General features: G+C 49.4%; 2 protein-coding genes across 4 annotated transcripts in view; one reads left to right on the top strand and one right to left on the bottom strand.

Moving 5' to 3' along the window:
- COG4 (component of oligomeric golgi complex 4) overlaps window positions 1-1,309 on the bottom strand; it is an 86,442-nt gene extending 85,133 nt beyond the window's left edge. Inside the window, exon 1 of the mRNA XM_083163815.1 lies at window positions 1,141-1,309. Within this exon, the coding sequence (XP_083019941.1) occupies window positions 1,141-1,272 (132 nt within the window). The 5' untranslated portion in view covers window positions 1,273-1,309. The remainder of the gene's footprint in view (window positions 1-1,140) is intronic.
- On the top strand, window positions 1,282-14,507 carry SF3B3 (splicing factor 3b subunit 3). Of its 3 annotated transcripts, none has more exons than XM_083163813.1 (26): window positions 1,282-1,424; window positions 2,559-2,684; window positions 2,770-3,096; window positions 3,172-3,344; window positions 3,530-3,671; window positions 4,342-4,454; window positions 4,628-4,765; window positions 4,863-4,966; window positions 5,589-5,754; window positions 5,845-5,940; window positions 6,117-6,189; window positions 8,798-8,949; window positions 9,026-9,181; window positions 9,269-9,424; window positions 9,504-9,647; window positions 10,252-10,374; window positions 10,637-10,791; window positions 10,916-11,090; window positions 11,640-11,845; window positions 11,930-12,086; window positions 12,168-12,293; window positions 12,380-12,592; window positions 12,928-13,026; window positions 13,112-13,255; window positions 13,381-13,485; window positions 13,988-14,507. In XM_083163813.1, the coding sequence occupies exons 2-26, from the start codon at window positions 2,615-2,617 to the stop codon at window positions 14,126-14,128; spliced, it is 3,654 nt and encodes a 1,217-aa protein (XP_083019939.1). In that variant the 5' UTR covers window positions 1,282-1,424; window positions 2,559-2,614; the 3' UTR covers window positions 14,129-14,507. The 3 variants fall into 3 exon arrangements, with proteins under 3 accessions (XP_083019939.1, XP_083019940.1, XP_083019938.1); XM_083163814.1 differs by lacking the exon at window positions 1,282-1,424 and adding an exon at window positions 1,466-1,700; XM_083163812.1 differs by lacking the exon at window positions 1,282-1,424 and adding an exon at window positions 1,466-1,659.
- The last annotated feature ends 5,393 nt before the right edge of the window (window positions 14,508-19,900 follow it).

Here is a 19,900-nt window from a genome sequence, read left to right on the forward strand (position 1 = left end):
GGCTTCGCGGGTGTCGGGGGCGGAGCTATGCTCCGTGTCCCAGCACTTTGAAAAAAAAAAAAAAGCAAACATCGTTTTGCTATTCCATCGACGGAGGGAAACCATCTTGTACTCCCCCATCGATGGCAAAAGTATTCGACATCGACCATGAACCATCGATGATTTCGAATCATCGATGGTCGATGGCCATCCCTAGTGAGGATATGGGGAGAGGGAAGCGGTACATCTGTCAGAATGAACTTAGGTTACAGTCATTAGGTCGAACCCACTAGGTCGACTGGCAGGAAGGTCGACCTGACTTAAGGTCGACATGGGCCAAGGTCGACATGACTTAAGGTCGAATTTGCATAAAGGTCGACATGAGGAAGGTCGACTGGTCATAAGGTCGACATGGGTTTTTCACTGTTTTTTTATCCGAATGTCGACACAGTCGACATGGACACAGTTGGCAATGAGAATCGGACCCTCGCATCGCTTGCTTCGCTCGCTATGCTTCGGGCACGGTGCCTCGCTGCGCTCGGCACACTATTTTATTCTCCCACCACGCCCTAGTGGATGGTAGGGCATGAAATACCGCCTGTCGGCACATGTCGGCTCAAAAAACAGTGAAAAACCCATGTCGACCTTATGACCAGTCGACCTTCCTCATGTCGACCTTTATGCAAATTCGACCTTAAGTCATGTCGACCTTGGCCCATGTCGACCTTAAGTCAGGTCGACCTTCCTGCCAGTCGACCTAGTGGGGTCGACCTAATGACTGTAGACCTAAGTTCATTCTAATAGATGACCGCTTCCCGGGGAGAGTACTGTAAGGATATGGTGATGGTAGAGTGTGTATATAGTTGAGAGACTGGGTATATGACTGGGTATATGGTGAGGATAAGGCAAGAGTACTGTGAGGATATGGTGATGGATCAGTGGGTATACGGCAATGGTAATGGTAAGGCGATGGCACAGTGGTTTTATATATACACATAGTGGGGATACAGCAATGTTACATGATGGTATGGCGAGGATATAGGAGTGTAGTAATGGCCAGTACTGTTACTCAGCCACTGGGGAGCGCCACTCAATGCACTAACACCTCAATATGGCGGCCCGCATGCACACAGCAGTAATGGCAGCCCCTCCCCGGGTTACCTCCTCCGCGCACAGCCGCGCATAGGCCTCCTCCAGCTCCTGCAGGTCGGTGAGAGAGCGGATGTGCTCCATGCTCAGCGCCGAGCAACCGGCTCCCCTGTAGCCGCTGACTGAGCTGGCCATTGTTGACATGACGCGTCACTTCCGGCTTCCTTCCTCATACGTCACTTCCGGCGTCCTCCTGTGGTTTCTGCTTAGTTAGCTGCCCGCTCAGTGCCGGTGGTGGTGAGGAAACCGCGCTCCGGAGGCAGCACAGGAGGAAACGGAGCAGCCGGTGACTGCAGGTAGTAGATGCCGTGGTCCGCGCTCCGCAGCAGGCGCGACGAGGGCAGCTGTGCTGGGGCCTGAGGCCGGCTCGTGGCCTAGAAAGCGGCGGGAAGGAAGATGGCGGTCGAGTGATTCCGTCCTGCATCGATCTGACCCATATCCGCTCCATCCGCAGCCCGCCAGCGCCCCGCTCTCTTCCCTCACCACGGCCGATCACGGCCAGTCAGCTCCGCCGCCCATTTCCCGCACAGGGTGGGTCCAGGCCTGCGCCTCTCCGAAGCCCCGGAGCATATGTGAGGCCCAGTGGCCGGGGTGTTAATGGGGGCTCTGTACACGGGTTATGTAAGGGAGACATTGGCAGCGAGATGATGCCGTGTGTGAATTCGGGTGTGATGGTGCAGTGCTGGGAATGATAGGGTGATGCCATGTGTGTATTGAGGTGTGTATTGGGGTTTGAGCGTGCAGTGTTGGGAATGGTGGGGGTGATGCTGTATTGGGGTGCTGGGAATGGTGGGGTGATGCTGTGTGTCTATATTGGGGTGTGGGGCACAGTGGTGGGAATGGTAGGGTAATGCTGTGTTGGGGTGACTCCAGGGGTATAAGGGTGCAGTGCTGGGGTGATGCTGTGTATTGGGGTGTGAGGGTGGAGTGCTGGGAATGGTGGGGGTGATGCTGTGTGCATTGGGGGTGATGCTGTGTGCATTGGGGGTGCTGGGAATGGTGGGGGTGATGCTGTGTGTATTGGGGTGTGGGGCACAATTGTGGGAATGGTAGGGTGATGCTGTGTGTATTGGGGTGTGAGGATGCAGTGGAAGGGTGAGGGTGATGCTGTGTTGAAGTGACTCCTGGGGTATGAGGGTACAGTGCAGGGAATGGTGGGGTGATGCCGTGTGTGTATTGAGGTGTGAGGATGCAGTGCTGGGGTGATGCCGTGTGTGTATTGGGGTGGCTCTGAGCTGTTGGCTGCAGATTATGTGACAGTGAGGACACTGTGTTATGCAGCGTCTGGTGCTCCCAAGGATGAGTTTCATGTCTCTTCTCTGACAGTAACTGGAGACAAATTATCTCTGAGGAGCATCGGGTGGATTTAGTGATGTGTGTGTAATATACCAATTTATCATTAAATGTGTGTTTTGAACTTTCTTTTTCAGTATCTGTTCTTATAAATCCCCTTTCACCCTACTGCTGCTAAGGACTGATAGCTGCCATGTTTTTGTACAACATCACGCTGCAGAGAGCCACAGGCATCAGCTTCGCCATCCATGGAAACTTCTCAGGTAATGGCCATTAGCCATGTGTGGGGATAAGGGGGCACATCATATGCTGGCCAGTCTCACTGACATTTCTTATTTCCTTGTGTAGGAACCAAACTACAAGAGATTGTTGTTTCCCGGGGTAAGATTGTTGAGTTGCTCCGGCCTGATGCCAACACCGGTAAAGTGCACACGCTGCTGACAGTGGAGGTGTTCGGGATCATACGTTCCCTCATGGCCTTCCGGTTGACTGGAGGCACTAAAGATTACATTGTGGTAGGCAGTGACTCTGGGCGGATCATCATTCTGGAGTACCACCCTTCTAAAAATATGTTTGAGAAGATCCACCAGGAAACCTTTGGAAAGAGTGGGTGTCGCAGGATAGTACCGGGACAGTTCCTGGCTGTGGACCCCAAGGGCAGAGCTGTGATGATAAGTGAGTGACTCTACATGGGGGGGTAGGGAGCACTTTGCTGTAGGTCCTGATCTCTGACTGTCATGTTGCCCACAGGTGCCATTGAGAAGCAGAAGTTGGTGTATATTCTGAATAGAGACGCAGCTGCCCGTCTCACCATCTCCTCCCCACTGGAAGCTCACAAGGCCAACACTCTAGTATATCATGTGGTGGGGGTAGACGTGGGCTTTGAGAACCCCATGTTTGCCTGTCTGGAGATGGATTATGAGGTGAGATGCCAGGCTGTGGCACAGTGGTGTGTAGTATGTACCCCCTACATGATGAGTTTTTCATGTCTCTTCTCTGAAATCTTCATTGGAGAAAGTCTCTGTCTGATGTGAGAGGGATCAGATAGTCCCCTTTGCTTGGTTTATGACATGCGTGTGGTAATGACTGGATGGTCTTATGTTTGTAGGAAGCGGATAACGACCCAACCGGAGAAGCTGCAGCAAACACCCAGCAGACCCTGACTTTCTATGAGCTGGATCTCGGCCTGAACCACGTGGTGCGTAAATACAGTGAGCCACTGGAGGAGCACGGCAACTTCCTAATTACAGGTGAGCTGGGTGACGGGGGTGCATGAGGGTGGCGTGTGAAGGACACTACAAGGGGAGACTCTGTGAGGTGCAGGATGGCGCAAGGGGGAGACTCAATGAGGTGCATGAGGGAGGCACAGTGTCAGGACTGGTGTGTGCAGGACGTTGGTCCATAGGGGGAACATTGTCGGGGCTGGTGTGTGCAGTACATGGGGAGGCAAAATAGCAAGAAGCTAGTGTGGGCTTGCTTATGCAGGATGTTGGTGCTTGGGGGGGGGGGTGTAGTGTCAGGACTGGCATGTACATGGGAGGCACAATGTCAAGGGGCTGGCGTGTGCAGGGAAGACACATTGTGGAGGGGCTAGCGTATGCAAGACGTGGGTGTGATGGAGAGGCACAGTGTTGGGGCTGGCATGTGGAGGAGGCACAGTGTCGGGGTTGGCATGTGCAGGACATGGGTGCGATGGGGAGGCACAGTAGCTGAGGACTGACTTATGCAGGATGTCTGTCACCATATCAAGGATTGATTGACCTAATAGGTGTAGTTGTAGAGGTAAATGTAGATGAGGGAAGCACATTTACCTGCTCTCCTCAATAATCAGTAGATCCCCCTCTTCTGATATTACCTGCATGACACTTCTTGCTGAACTGAAATGTGATCTACCTGTTAATTTGACCCTATCTTCTGCAGTCCCTGGAGGGTCAGATGGTCCCAGCGGGGTCCTCATTTGCTCTGAAAACTACATTACATACAAGAACTTTGGTGATCAGCCAGATATTCGCTGTCCGATCCCCAGGAGAAGGGTGAGTTGGTACACTGCCTACCATGACTTGTATACAGGCAGCTGTTGGTGATGAGTTCTCATGTCTCTTCTCTGACTGAGTCCTGGAGAGAATGTAAAAGTTCTGACCAGCTGCCTGATGATGGGGTGGTGGTGGTAGATCTCTCCCTGACGGAACCTTGTCCCTTTACACAGAATGACCTGGATGACCCAGAGCGAGGGATGGTGTTCGTCTGCTCCGCCACACACAAAACCAAATCCATGTTCTTCTTCCTGGCTCAGACTGAGCAGGGGGACATTTTTAAGATCACTCTGGAGACTGATGAGGACATGGTGAGTATCTGCGCTATTCATAGACTGTCTTGTTCTTATGCCTTTTAGTGCAGAGTTGTGCGATGTGCTTCCCTAATGTTCTGTTCCTTTCTCTCAGGTTACAGAAATTCGCCTAAAATACTTTGATACTGTTCCTGTGGCCACGGCAATGTGTGTGCTGAAAACCGGCTTTCTTTTTGTGGCTTCAGAGTTTGGGAACCAGTAAGTGGAGGTTGCGTCTGTCACATTCCCACAGGAGCAGCCCATGAGATGCGCAATACTTCCCATTATTTATAGTACAGACTGTTGCTTACATAGACTATGACACTACTGCCATATACCTGCGTTCATTGTGTAACCTGCACTGATACGGTCAGGAATACCGACCTTGTGTTAAGGTTAGAGTTGGGAATATTCTCTGCGCCTGCCTTGTTTGGATAGAAGGTCAGTGTATTTACCTGCAAAGATGGCATTGATTTGACTGCGTGTGGGGACTGGTGGTGCCGGCTTCTGTGTCACATTGAGCAGTCTGACAATATACCTGCTAGATAGAAGCAGCTGAGCACTGATTAGTTGCTCTGGATGTCCTGCAGTACGCCCTGCCACCAGCTGAGCATTTGAGCTCCCTGTATGTGGGGAATAGTGGTGCCGGCTTAGGTGTTAAAATGAGCAGTCTAACAATATACCTGCTAGACAGAAGCATCTGAGCACTGATTTGGTTGGTTGTCCAGCAGGTATGAATATTAGAAGTACACCCTACCACAAGCTGAGCATTCGGTGGCTCCCTCTGTTAGTGCGAGATTTTGTGTATCTGGGCTGTGAGTTAAAGTTTCTGTCCCAACAGTTACCTCTACCAAATCGCTCACCTGGGTGACGACGATGAGGAGCCGGAGTTCTCTTCTGCCATGCCCCTAGAGGAGGGAGACACCTTTTTCTTCCAGCCGCGCCCTCTGAAGAACCTTGTGCTGGTAGATGAGCAGGACAGTCTCTCACCCATCATGTGCTGCCAGGTGGGTCTGACACCCTTGAGGAGGGAGCGGTGTTGGGTGTGAGGGTCTGGTGGTCTCTAGCTTACAGTGTGTCTTCTGTCCATTGCGTAGATTGCTGACTTGGCCAACGAAGATACTCCTCAGCTGTATGTGGCCTGTGGCCGGGGTCCACGTTCCTCTCTCAGGGTCCTGCGACACGGGCTGGAGGTGAGAAAGAAGTCTCTGTTCTCAGTGTCCTAGCTGTGTGTGCAGTATGATGAGTTCTCATGTCTCTTCTCTGACACCTGATGTGGAGACAATAGCAGAATCTGACGGACACTTGCGTGTCCACACGGAGGGAATCCGTTGTTAGAGCCTAGTAAATTCTTCCTGTCTCTGCTTAGGTCTCGGAAATGGCCGTCTCGGAGCTGCCTGGTAACCCCAATGCTGTGTGGACAGTAAGAAGACATATAGAAGGTATGCTGTGTGATGTGTCACAAGCTCCATGGCGGGGGCGGGTTCATGTATCCTTCACTAGGGCAGAACAGTAAACTCTGTAATAACATCCCAATCTGACCAGATTGCAGAAAGGAGCTGCTGACTTTAGACATGGCACCTCCTGATATCACACTAGCAGCCCCAGGCAGGAGTCTGACATCCTATGATTTGACTGTAGGCACATAGCGCCGCCACTTACTACACTAGCATCCCCAGGTGGGAGTCTGGTGTCATGTCATCTGACTGTAAGCACATGGCACCGCCTCTTAGACTCCCACCTGGGACGGCTAGTGTAATGATGTCTTATCATCTAGTGCTGGCTGGAGAGGCTACATTGTCCTTACTACTGGCCCAGCCCACATCACGTGGGCCACAAGATAACAGATCTCCCCATGGCACCCTGGATACAGCTATAAAATAATTGTGTGGTTCTGCTATTAGTAGTAGCAGGCTGTGTTATCCAGTGGTCATTACTTGGTGGTGCTCAGCTGGAATTTCATCCTTTGCCCACTAAGCCCAATGTGCCTTCATAGTTCCTGAATTACAAAGGTCAATTAGAAAATGGGTGAAGAACAGAGGTAACTTATTCCTGGTGTGATTGGTTCCTGATGTTTTCTCTGATGATGGGGGGGGCAGTTCCTCCTGCCGCATGTTGTGTGATAAACTTCGCCTGAGGCAGTGTTTAATGGCAGATGCTATGTCACGCCACCATGGGTCCTACTTATATTCTGCAAACTATATTAATGGGCAATTCCATGGTGCACTGCCGGTGGGGCAAATGTAACTGGAGCGCAGAGTTACATTTGAGTAGATGGTGTTTAAACTGAAATCTATATTGCAGTGTAAGAGTAAAGCAGCCAGTATTTACCCTGCACAGAAACTATATGACCCCCAAATCTCTCTGCACCTGTTACATCTGCAGTGCAGCATGGTTTTGCTTATTTGAGAAAAACTGCTTTGTGATCAAATATGAATAGGGCCCTCGGGTATGTACAATAGATTGGTGCTGGCACTACTCGTGCAGGAAACCCTATGCCAGTGTCTGGATGAGTCCCCAGCACCTCATGATAAAATGCCTCCTGCTTCCAACTGCCCTATCCTAGGTATCCTCCCCTCCACACTGTGTCTGACAGGTGAAACGCTGAGCTTCTTGCTTTCATGTCATCTCCGTCCATACATTGACAGCTCATACTAACTCTGGCTGGTACTTGGCGATACACCCTCCCAATACCAAGCCTTTTTTTTTCTTCCACAGGTGGCTGCTGGTGGAGGAGGTGCTGGTATAACCCCCCTCCACACACGCAGGTGTGTATGAGTCCTATCCCTGCAGACATCCGCTCTCGGCCTTCCCCAGGCCTTATGGCTGCCACGTTTATGGGACCAGTTTTATAGTAATTGAAGCCGGCCTCAGAAGATAGTCTGGGGTTCTAGACTCGTCTACTGTACACGTTCTCAGACCAATAGAAATCAGACCTTGCAAAGCATTAACCTGTACATATGGCCCAGAATGACTAACCCGCACTGTTCTTGTCCTCTAGATAATATAACTGTGTTTGCTACATTGTATTGTACAAGTGTATTGTGATGCTATTTCATGTAGGTATGAAGTCACACGTGCTATGAGACAGGAGAGGACTGGACCCCCAGTTTGTGTGTACCCCCTCCCTATTAGGACACATGTGATACCTCCTCTAAGCGAGAGAGAGACTGTTCTGTCACCCAGAGTACCAGCCGTTGACCTTATGGTCCCGTCTCCTATATAATCCTCCTCCTCCTACTGATGTGTAGTCCTGAGGGTTTCAGGGTATGCACAAGCCAACTGTCCCAAGTCCATCACATTAGTGAGAGCGAGCAGCTTAATTGGGGGGGGGGGGGGGGTGTGTATCGGCAGCGCTAAAAGCACTGTTGGGGTTTATTTAGTGCAGATATGGAACACTTCCCCAAGCAATGTTAAATTTTCATTAGGTTGAAGCAGCCCATACACGGTCCGTTTAACAGATCCGTTTGGGACTTAAATAGTACACATCGGATCGCATCCCTAGTGCATGCAGTGTGCATGCACTGCGATCCGATGTGTACCTAGTACAAAAAGTATGTGCAGCACATACTTTTTGTACCGTACTATGTGATGCGCGGGAGCGCGCATCGCATAGTACAGAACGGAGCCGTACACAAGGGACCGTGTATGGGCTCCATTAGAATTGTGTTGTGCTGTTTACGCCTGGCGTCCCATATAGTCCTGAGGGTTACCAGTGCAATTACACAACAGCTGTGCAGGTTAGAGAATGGCCTTATCCATAGTGTACTGTGCCGCAGTGGTTTAGCTGCTTCACAGCCGTCACCGTTTACCTAACCCTGTTATTGCTAGAAAATACCTGACCCCAGGCTCTCTTCGGAGAAGACTGGAACTAGGTTCTGTTAGATTAGAGCTGCCTGTCCTATGAAGTGTTGCTGATCATCCAGCTGCCTCTAGTCTGAATGACATGTATTTGTATTTCTGTGTATTGGGGGATAGACCTTGTGGGGTGCAGCAGGTAATGGTTCCCCTTGTGTTCTTACTGGATTGTTCTGCCTTTCTCTCTTGTAGATGAATACGATGCCTACATCATAGTATCCTTCGTCAACGCCACCCTTGTACTCTCTATCGGAGAAACTGTTGAAGAAGTGACGGACTCTGGGTTTCTCGGGACAACGCCAACCCTGTCCTGCTCTCTGCTGGGGGAGGACGCCTTGGTGCAGGTGTGTAATGTCGCCTTGCATGCTTTGGATATCCTGTTCCAATGGATGTTAAGCATTCTTCCTTCTGCTTAATCAGGTCTATCCCGATGGCATCCGACACATTCGTGCAGATAAGAGAGTCAATGAGTGGAAAACTCCTGGGAAGAAGATGATAGTGAAGTGCGCAGTGAACCAGCGCCAGGTGGTGATCGCTCTTACTGGGGGCGAACTTGTGTACTTCGAGATGGACCCTGTAAGTTCTGGATCTCTGCTTTCTCTGCCCTGTCTGCTTGGCCTGTAATCCTTTGTCTCAGCAATGTTCCTTGTGTTCCTCGCATAGTCTGGGCAGTTGAATGAGTACACGGAGAGGAAGGAGATGTCTGCAGACGTGGTGTGTATGAGCCTGGCTAACGTGCCTCCTGGGGAGCAGCGCTCACGCTTTCTGGCTGTTGGACTCGTGGATAATACTGTCAGAATCATCTCTCTGGACCCGTCGGTAAGTACAGAACGGTAGGATGTAGCCCTTTTGTGTCTGTGTATTCTTACTGAAAACCAGCTCGTTGTCCTGCCAACAGGACTGTCTGCAGCCGCTCAGCATGCAGGCTCTTCCTGCCCAGCCAGAGGCCCTGTGCATTGTGGAGATGGGAGGCACTGAAAGGCAGGACGAGCTCGGAGAACGAGGCTCTATTGGCTTCCTGTACCTGAACATTGGACTTCAGGTGAGTCACCTGTGTGTAAGATCCGCTGTATCCCAGAAAAATTGCCGGTGCACTGAGCTGCGGGTGTCCTTATTGGAACACCTTTCATTATTTAAACATACACTAGTGATCAATTCTCTGAGGCTTGACGTTGCACGCAATTCCCCTTCAGCTTCCTGGGCAGCAGGATCGCATACGATGTGTTGTATGCAATCCGATCTCAGGATCCTATATGCATGGGACAGTGACTGACTGTCTGGAGAAACATGTCAAATTGGATTCTTTATAGATTCAATACTCTTTATTTTATTTATTAACAGTTTCTTATATAGCGCACATTCCGCAACGCTGCAGAGAATATTTAAACATTCACACCAGTCCCTGCCCCAGTGGAGCTTACAATCTATATTCGACATTTACACTGTTCCTTCTCCCTGGCTCTAACTTTTATTGTGTGCATCAGCATTTTCTCTGTGTGCAACTACAAGCCCCAGCATGGCAGCATTTTTTTAGTTTAGTGCCAGAACCCTTCCTTCTCTTGTAACTTTGTTGGGTCCATTAATAGCATTCTAGATCTGATTTCTTAGAGTTGGGACATCTATGTAACAGTCTGCTCTCTCTACAGAATGGGGTTCTTCTCAGAACAGTGTTGGACCCAATAACTGGTGACCTGTCTGATACCAGAACCCGATATCTGGGGTCACGGCCGGTCAAGCTGTTCCGTGTCAGGATGCAAGGACAAGAGGCTGTAAGTACACAGTAGAACCCCTATTGTGGACCAGAGACCCTTGTGTTAAAATGCTTCTAGCATCCACTCAGACCATCTGTCTATATTCTGTTCTACCCCTCTTTATACCATTCTCTGGGCACAACCAGTTCCTATATGCCCCAGCATTGCCCTGTGTCACTACCTGCTGTATACCTCATGTGGCCTTGTTCTGTTCTGCACATGACCCGTTGTAATGTCTAGCTCTGGAGAATAATCATGTAACCTCCTGGTGACATTTCAGGTCCTGGCCATGTCCAGCCGCTCATGGCTCAGCTATTCCTACCAGTCTCGCTTCCATCTGACGCCCCTCTCCTATGAGACGCTGGAGTACGCCTCTGGATTCGCCTCTGAGCAGTGTCCAGAAGGAATTGTAGCAATCTCAACCAACACACTGAGGTCAGTCTCGGGTCATTGTGAATGGAGGACAGGTGGTCTGGCTGGAAGCTGCATTTAGTGCCACACTACGTGTATAATCACTTGTGTTTTGGTTTCTCACTGAAATTTTACTTTCTCGTGACAGAATTTTAGCGTTGGAGAAATTGGGAGCGGTATTTAACCAAGTGGCTTTCCCTCTCCAGTACACCCCACGGAAGTTTGTTATCCACCCTGAGAGTAGCAACTTAATCATTATCGAAACAGATCACAATGCGTACACGGAGGCCACCAAAGCTCAGCGCAAGCAGCAGATGGCAGAGGTAGGTGCTTGGGTAGCCGCACAGGGTAGATTCATTTCCCACCCAATCCCTTTCTCATGTAGACTGAGGAGCTACCGGCCTGAGACCTGCTATGATATTTCTAGAAATCAGAAGAATCTGTCGGGCTGTTACTTAGGAATAAATGGTCTGACATATGCCAAAATCCTTGCAGACTTCTTATGTTTAGGGCAACATTGGAATGAAAAAAATTATATGGGAAGTAAGACCCTGAAGTGAAAAGGAAACCAAATTGAGATCCAAAAGAAAATAGTTGATTTATCCTAAAATGTACATGTGTAGCAGAACATGCCATGCACAGGGCAGAGCAGGTTTACATAAATAAGTACCCCTGGCAGGTGTGAGGGGACATATACAACTCTGTATTCATGGATTCCCATCTAGGTGCCTTCTCCTGTAGGTGTAAGGTCTGGTCTATGTACCTCTGGCAGGTGCTGTCACCTGCAAGTGTGAGCGGTCAGGTCTAGGTGCCGTCTCCTGTAGGTGTGAGAGCGTGATGTATACAGCTTCATTGTTGGTTATTTGCTGTAGGAAATGGTGGAGGCTGCAGGAGAAGATGAGCGGGAACTGGCTGCTGAGATGGCCGCAGCTTTCCTGAATGAGAATTTGCCTGAGTCAATCTTCGGAGCACCAAAAGCTGGAAATGGGCAGTGGGCTTCTGTTATCAGGGTCATGAATGCCATACAGGGGAACACCTTGGACCTGGTGCAGCTGGAGCAGAATGAGGCTGCATTCAGGTGGGTTGGATTCATGATCCCATGTGAGTGTATTGCAGAATTGTGATGTAGTCCCCGCTATAATGTGCATTCTTTCCATTGCAGCGTGGCCGTGTGTCGGTTCAGTAATGCTGGGGATGATTGGTACGTCCTGGTCGGTGTGGCGAAAGACCTGATCCTGAACCCTCGCTCTGTGGCCGGCGGTCTGGTTTATACATATAAGCTGGTGAACAATGGGGAGAAGCTGGAGTTTGTGCACAAGGTCAGTACAGTTGGCCTGTATGGGATCATTGTTTTCCGACCGGTTTCTGTATTGTACTAAATGGACTCTTCTCTCTGACAGACGCCTGTAGAGGAGGTTCCCGCCGCCATTGCACCCTTCCAGGGGCGAGTCTTGATAGGGGTGGGTAAATTGCTGAGAATTTATGACTTGGGAAAGAAGAAACTTCTGCGTAAATGTGAAAACAAGGTGAGTTTTGCCATGGAGATATTTCCATTTGGTGGCTGAGGCCCAATCTGCTTTTCCTCACTAATGCCAATTGTTCCATCTCGCAGCATATTGCAAACTTCATTGTGGGCATCCAGACCATTGGGCAGCGCGTCATTGTATCTGACGTACAGGAGAGCTTCTTATGGGCGCGGTATAAGCGCAATGAGAACCAGCTAATTATATTTGCAGACGACACTCATCCTCGCTGGGTTACTACTGCCAGCCTGCTGGACTACGATACGGTGGCCGGCGCAGACAAGTTCGGGAATATATGTGTGGTGAGTTCAGGTTCCGCTGCTGCAGATGGTTCCTTTATTTACAGCTGACTGGTAAAGCTCATCTGCATGTCCATTTGTTATAGTCTATAAAATAATGGGGAACAAACAGGACTGGGGAGTAGCTGATATGTTATACCCTCAGCAGGTCATGATTTCAGGATTTCTTTAAATATAGACTGGAGAGTTATGTAACGTTTGGGTCTGTTAGGAACAATCTCCCCACAGAGATCATGAAATGCAGAGGGTTCTCCAGGGCTGGGGAATACTGGTATATATGATGCAAGGCATTAGGGCTTGGATGACCCACACACAGATCTGACTGTCTCTGCCCACAGGTGCGGCTACCCCCGAACATCAATGATGATGTGGATGAAGATCCTACTGGTAACAAGGCGCTGTGGGACAGGGGTCTCCTCAATGGAGCATCTCAGAAGGTATGTATGTATTCTGACATTGAAATGCAGTAGGAGGGTGCTTCTGTGTATGGGGAAATGGCTCCTAATTTGCGTCTCAAAACAGGCAGAGGTGATCATGAACTATCACGTAGGAGAGACTGTGTTGTCACTGCAGAAGACAACGCTCATTCCTGGTGGATCAGAGTCTCTGGTGTATACCACGTTATCCGGTGGCATTGGCATCCTGGTCCCGTTTACTTCCCACGAGGTATGGGTGTGATACAGGAGTCACCAATGTTGTTATAATAGAACAGGGCCTGCAGGAGAGGTGACCCATGTGTAACACATCTCCATCTTATTTCATTCCAACCATCTGTTTCCACTTTTCCACAGGATCACGACTTTTTCCAGCATGTGGAGATGCATCTCCGCTCTGAGCACCCTCCGATCTGTGGGCGGGACCACCTGAGCTTCCGCTCGTACTACTTCCCTGTGAAGGTAGGTTGTGGTATATGAAGGCTGGTCTTCGCTGGCTGCTTTTTGCTCAATGTTGCCACTAGATGGCAGCATGGGCCTGCAATAGAATATAGAAATAAATGTAATCCAGTCTGCTCTTTTAGGGTGTCTGTGTTTATTAGTTATTTTGGCTTATTCGGGTCGGATGGAAGGGTGTTGGTGTAGTAGGATTATATGTAAGGTTAGGGAATTAGCTGTGTTGGGTTATTAGGAGGTTTGGATGGAAGGGTGTTGATTGTAGTAGGATTATATGTAATGCTAGGTATCCACTGTATTGGGTTATTAGGCTCAGGGGTCGGATGGAAGGTTGTAGTAGGATTATATGTAAGGTTAGGGTATTAACTGTGTTGTGTTATTAGGGACAGTGGTCAGAGGTAAGGGTGTTGGTGTAGTTGGATTATATGTAAGGTTAGGGTATCTGCTGTGTTATGTGATTGGTTGCTCCTGGTCACATGTTCTCTCTGGCTTCTCTTTCATCCCTCAGAATGTTATTGATGGAGACCTGTGTGAGCAGTTCAATTCAATGGAGCCACTTAAGCAGCAGAGCGTAGCTGAGGAGCTAGATCGGACGCCCCCGGAGGTCTCCAAGAAGCTGGAAGATATCCGTACTCGCTATGCCTTCTAGCTGCTGTGCCCTGTCTTTGCGCTCGTTACTCTACTCTGCCCCTTTTTCCCATCATGCTTGTGGCTGTGAGTGTAAATAATGGTTCCTGCACTACGCAAGCAAGAGAGTCTGTCATGGAATCCCCTAAGGGACATACTGGATTGTCTATGGCCGGGGAATCTGCATGGGACATACTTGGTGTTAGGCCAATGTTGGGGGAGATGCGCAGGGAGTTGTATACTAGCGGCCTCTCTGCATTACATCCTGCCGCATCATCGCTGTAAATATAGTTTTATATGTTCTGTGATTTTGTTTCTCATATTTTTAATAGCTGTCCATTTGCAGCCGGCAGCTTCTTTCTGGGCTCTGTGACTGAAAGCCAATAAAAGATGTTTTGTAACGGGTGGTCTTATTTGATGTTGCTGAGATGTGTTGGGGTGCTGCCTGTAAAGGGGGGGCACTTACTGTGATGGATTGGTGAGTCCAGCAGATTGCTGCTTTCCTTATGGAGAGGATTTGATGGGTTTACTGGGTAATACCCCAGGCCAGGCATGTCCAAACTATGGCCCTCCAGTTGTTAAACTACACATACATACAAGCATGCCTTGCCTTAGTTTTAGCATTACCTAAAAGACAAACTGTGGCAGGGCATGATGGGACTTGTAGTTTCACAACAGCTGGAGGGCTATAATGCAAAATCATGCACTTGGGTCTCAAAAATCCAGAGACTAAATATAGTAAATGACACTATAATGGAAACTACTGAGGAAGAGCGGGATCTAGGTGTCACTATTTCAGGGGACTTAAGGCAGGTAGGCAATGTAACAAAGCAATGAAGAAAGTAGAGGAATAGTTTGAAATATAGCGCACCAAAAAGGCATGCAGCAGTCGGTAACCCGTGTTTTTTTGTCAGAACACCAGAAATAAAACAAAGGTCAATAATTTACGGGCGCTCTTCACACACCGTCGTAAGGGGCTGCGCCCCCTTAATTTGTCCTTAATTTGTGAACGTTTGTATTGTGTGAAATATGGTTAGAATTGTATGAAAGATGCCCTGTATTGCAACTTGAGTTGTAGGTTTGTGTGTGTGTGTGTGTGTGTGTAATAGTATAGTAGGGTGTTTTTGAGTCAGCGGCTCCCCACTGGCGGAGGTCATGACACAGGAAAACAGGAGGCTGAGTAGTGATAGGGGTATGTGGGCATAAGGGGGACTAATGAGGAGGGTGGGGGACACTGTGCAGCTTCTGCCAGTGGATGAGGGTCCAGCGTGGCAGCACAGGAGTATAGGACGGTGCCCCTGAGTCAGTGTCTCTTCCTACTGGGTGGGAGTTAGGGTGCATGAGAGCAGGAGGCTGGGTGGTAAAGCATGATAGGGGAATGTGGGCAACACTGGGTGTTACGAGGCAGGGCAGTGATGGAGGTGTGTGGGCATGAGGTGTGGTAAAGGTTTTTGGCTGTTGCTGAGTAGGGATAGGCATTGGTGCAGACGCCATCGATGGCGATTTTGCACCCTGCCATCGATAGTAGTAACATATTACTTGGATGACTATCGATGGTCATCCATTATATCTGACTGAATAGGCCGTGGGTTAATCAGAACTTGGTGGCGGGACTTCCGGGTGTGGGGGGGTGGAGCTATGCTCCGTGTCCCGGCACCTTAAAAAAATCACGCAAATCGTAGGAGGGGGCAGGGTCCGCAAATCACTCGGGGGGGGGGGGCGACTAGAATTGCGGGAGGGGGGTGCCATGACTCGCAGGATAAGGAGGGGGGCGATGGTTCACAAATTGCGGGGGGGGGGGTCCCGCGAATCGCGGGAGGGGGGTCCGCAGGGGTCCCATGAATCGCAGGGGGGGGTGGGGTGGTAACGGGGGTTCTGCCAGTAACCTGACACATACAGGGTAAAACCCACATCTTTGTGCCGTCCTCCAGGGGTCTTACCCGGAAGTCTCCCGCACACGCTGAATGCGCGTCTATCACCAGCGAGATGAGCGTTCAGTCACCGGGTCCCGACATCAGCAGAGACCAGTGCAACGGAAGATGAGGTTCAATGTAGATAAATGTAAGGTTATGCACCTTGGGAGACACAACCAGTGTGCAAGTTACATTCTTAGCGGAGAGGAACTTGGTAATTCCATACTTGAAAAGGACCTAGGAGTCCAAATAGACAGCAAACTGGGATGTAGTGCCCATTTGTAATGTAGCTACAAAAAAGGCCATCAAAATTCTGGCATGTATTAAGAGGGGAATGGAAACTAGGGACTCAAGGGTAATTATGCCACTGTATAAAGCATTGGTGAGACCTCACCTCGAGTACGGAGTGCAGTTCTGGGCCCCACACTATAAAAAGGACATCATAGACTTAGAAAAAGTCCAAAGGCGAGCAACAAAGCTTATTAGGGGAATGGAGATTTTAAGCTACGGGAAGAGATTAAGCAATTTGGGACTATTTACATTGGAAAAAGAGACGTTTAAGGGGGGACATGCTCAACATGTACTAGTATATCAAGGGCCAATATAAGGAACTGTCACACACCCTCTTTTCTACTAAAAAGGAATCTAGGACACGAGGGCATGAGTATAGATTAGATGAAAAAAGATTTAATTCAGCTAGTAGAAAGAATTTCATTACGGTCAGAACAGTCAAACTCTGGAACTCTCTTCCCAGAGAGGTGGTAACGGCTGGCTCATTAAATGCGTTCAAGGCAAAGTTGGACAAACATTTACTGGAGAAAAACATCCATGGGTACAAATAAGAAATATAATCTGTCTGTAAAATATCAGAACCTACCAAATCAGCAATGGATATCTATACCAGGTTGAACTAGATGGACGCAAGTCTTTTTTCAGCCTTACCTACTATGTAACAGATCCTGGCATTACTACTCCCCGCAGAGAGCTTTTAGCAATACCACATGTGAGTACCTTGCTGCTTCCATTTCCTCCAGAACACGCGGACAGTGAGCAAGCTAACCGTCGCGCTCCCGCTTCTGCAGCCCATGCTGCATGTATATTTGATCAGGATGGAAACTCTTAGAGGCCAACCTGATTCCATTCCCCCTGGGCAGCCAACCCTGAAGTAAGCTCCAGAAAATAAAATAACACCCTACTCTGTCTAACTTTTTAGGAGACAGGAAAAAAAAACACAGAGGAAGGGGAGGTGTGGACGTATATACCCCAGGTGGGCGGAGTTTAGTTAAAAATAAATCACCCTGTCTAATCCTAGGAATAAGGGGAATATCCCTAAATATATCTGCCATGGGATCGTAGAAGAAAAGGAGCTCTGGGAGCGTGTGAGCAGTTTATGCCTGGGATTCTATTTGTTTTTGCCTTTTAAATTGTCAACTCTTGTGAGTTTTATATACACATTAAAAAATCAAACTATTGTAAAATACTACACCATGATGTTTTTTTGTTGTGTACCCTTATTGTGAGTGAGTCCCACAAAGGGTATTTTTGTATCATTACAGATTGAACCCCCTTGACAACTGGAAATTCAACCTGCTTTGACCTAGTTATGTATCACTATTAATCTATCACTTAGTGGTGTATTATTCTGTGGGAACTTACTAAAGTAGCTCTGTGTGGTAAACAACCCACTTTTGACTAAAGTAATGAAGAAGGCTAGTCAGATGCTTGGTTGCATAGGGAGAGGTATCAGCAGTAGAAAGAAAGAAGTAATAATGCCACTGTATAGGTCATTGGTATGACCTCATCTAGAGTACTGTGTTCATTTCTGGAGGCCATATATCCAGAAGGATATAAATACATTAGAGACTGTACAAAGAAGGGCAACTAAAATGGTGCATGTCCAACGTTGACCCTCCAGATGTTGTGAAACTACACATCCCAGCATGCTTTGCAATAGTTTTAGCATTCTCTTATAGCAAAACTGTGGCAAAGCATGCTGGGATGTGTAGTTTCACAACATTTGGCGTTGGACATGCCTGGCCTATATCCCAAAACGTACCAGGAAAGACTAAAGGATCTTAATTTCTCTTTCAATGGTCCTGGTGACACAGCTCAACATTGGGATGTAGGAGGGTCCGCAGGAGCCAGGCACCTATCCTAAAGCTTTTGGAGGGTAGGCTCCTCCCTTCTGCATCCCAGACTCCTCAGTTCATGTTAGGTGCCCACTGGAGTGGGTGCTATTCTAAAGGGCTGCTGGAGCAGCCGAAAGGATTAGAGTTAGTTAGGAGTTTTTTAGGTACTTATGTAATATCTGGGCTCCCATTTTTCTTATGAGACCGCATCCCCTCGCGGGGCTCGCTGCGCTCGCCACGCTTCGGGCACGGTGGCTCGCTGCGCTCGCCACACTATATAAAATCAACTCCATGCGTATTTGGATAGTAGGGGTATGAAAAAATGGGGTGCATTTAACATGGGAGCCCAGATAATACATAAGTACCGTTTTTTATTTTATTAACTTTTACACTAGCTAGGTAGGCACAGTGTGAGGATTCTCACTGAATCCTCACACTGACAGCGCAGCAGGAGCTGACAGAAGCGCGTCCTGTCAGCTCACTGTGCATGGGGGAGACGCTGTCTGGTCTCCCTGTGCAGCGCTTACAGCTTCTATTAAGAAGCTGCCTGGGCTCCAGAGCGATCTGAAACCGACTTCACGCTAGGTGGGGATCATGGGGGACAGGCGCTCCGTGATGGCGGCGGCCATTTTCTGCGGAGCTTACACACTGAGCTCCTATATGAGAGGACAGCAGTGTGTTACAGGCATGTTCCAAGTGGTCCCCAGCAGAGGGGGAGACACTGGAACTTGGAGATCCTGCAGTGGGAGCGGCTGTCTGGGGGTGGTTGGTGCCAAAAGCCACGGACCCTGCAGCAGCAGGGACTTGGTCTCTTCCCTCACTCTATTTTGGCGCCATTCGGAACGCTTGCAGCGGAGCTGAGCTGGCTGACAGATCCTGGCAGAGTGATTGGATTTCCTGGGCATCGTTTCCCCACTTCTGAAGGCTTCAGACAGATAAGTGACTGAGTACATTGGCTCTGTATAAAGCGCCTGTACAGTGTGCGCTGTGACTGTGTGTTATTTGTAGAACATCATGTCTGAGCAACAGTCTGTGGCTTTGGGGGAGGGAGCCCTTAATGCATTGAGCGCTTGCAGTGTTTGTACACTGAAATTTGCCCCTGAGCAGATGGCCAAGGGGGGCTTGTGTATTACTTGCGCTGCTGTGAGACCCATGGGGAGTGAACCCCGGAGGGTAGAGCAATCGGAGCCTGCGTGGGCCAGTGCCCTGGGCAGGTCTGTGAATGCCTTAGTGCAGTGGTGGCCAACCTGTGGCTCTTGAGCCTCATGCGGCTCTCCCCCTTGTAAAGTGCGGCTCCCGCTCCCACTGCTGCCCGCCGCCCACCGTCTGTCCCAGTCCCCCCTGCTGCCGGTTCCCTGAATCCCTTCTCCTTCTGAGGGGAGGAGAGCGCGCATCACGCATCTCTCCTACCCCTTACTGTGCATCCTTGTGACTGGGCCGTCTGCCAAGCAGAGCTCACGGGCCAGCAGCCAATCAGGAGCCGGCCAGCGAGCTTTGATTGGTGGGTGGCCCAGTCACAGGGAAATGAGGGGGAAAGAGACGCGCAGTGTACCTGTGCTCTCCTCCCATCGGTGACATGACAGGAGGACTGCAGGGGGACACCAGACTGTGCAGGGGGACACCTGGCAGCAGCAGCAACAACAACGGTGAGTGCTGCTGCTGGGAAATTTGCACTGTGGGGGCATATGAGTTTGTGGCACTGTGGGGGCATACCAGCTTTTTGGCACTGTGGGGGCATACCAGCTTTTTGGC

Source organism: Crinia signifera, chromosome 11, assembly GCF_055691185.1.
Source record: "Crinia signifera chromosome 11, ASM5569118v1, whole genome shotgun sequence".
Lineage (NCBI taxonomy): Eukaryota > Metazoa > Chordata > Amphibia > Anura > Myobatrachidae > Crinia > Crinia signifera.

Bases quoted from the DNA above. Each gene is read 5' to 3' on its own strand.
- SF3B3 (XM_083163813.1), top strand. From the start codon at position 2,615: ATGTTTTTGTACAACATCACGCTGCAGAGAGCCACAGGCATCAGCTTC. The intron at 3,097-3,171 runs GTGAGTGACTCT...TGTTGCCCACAG, and splicing joins GGGCAGAGCTGTGATGATAA to GTGCCATTGAGAAGCAGAAG. The intron at 8,950-9,025 runs GTGTGTAATGTC...CTGCTTAATCAG, and splicing joins GGGAGGACGCCTTGGTGCAG to GTCTATCCCGATGGCATCCG.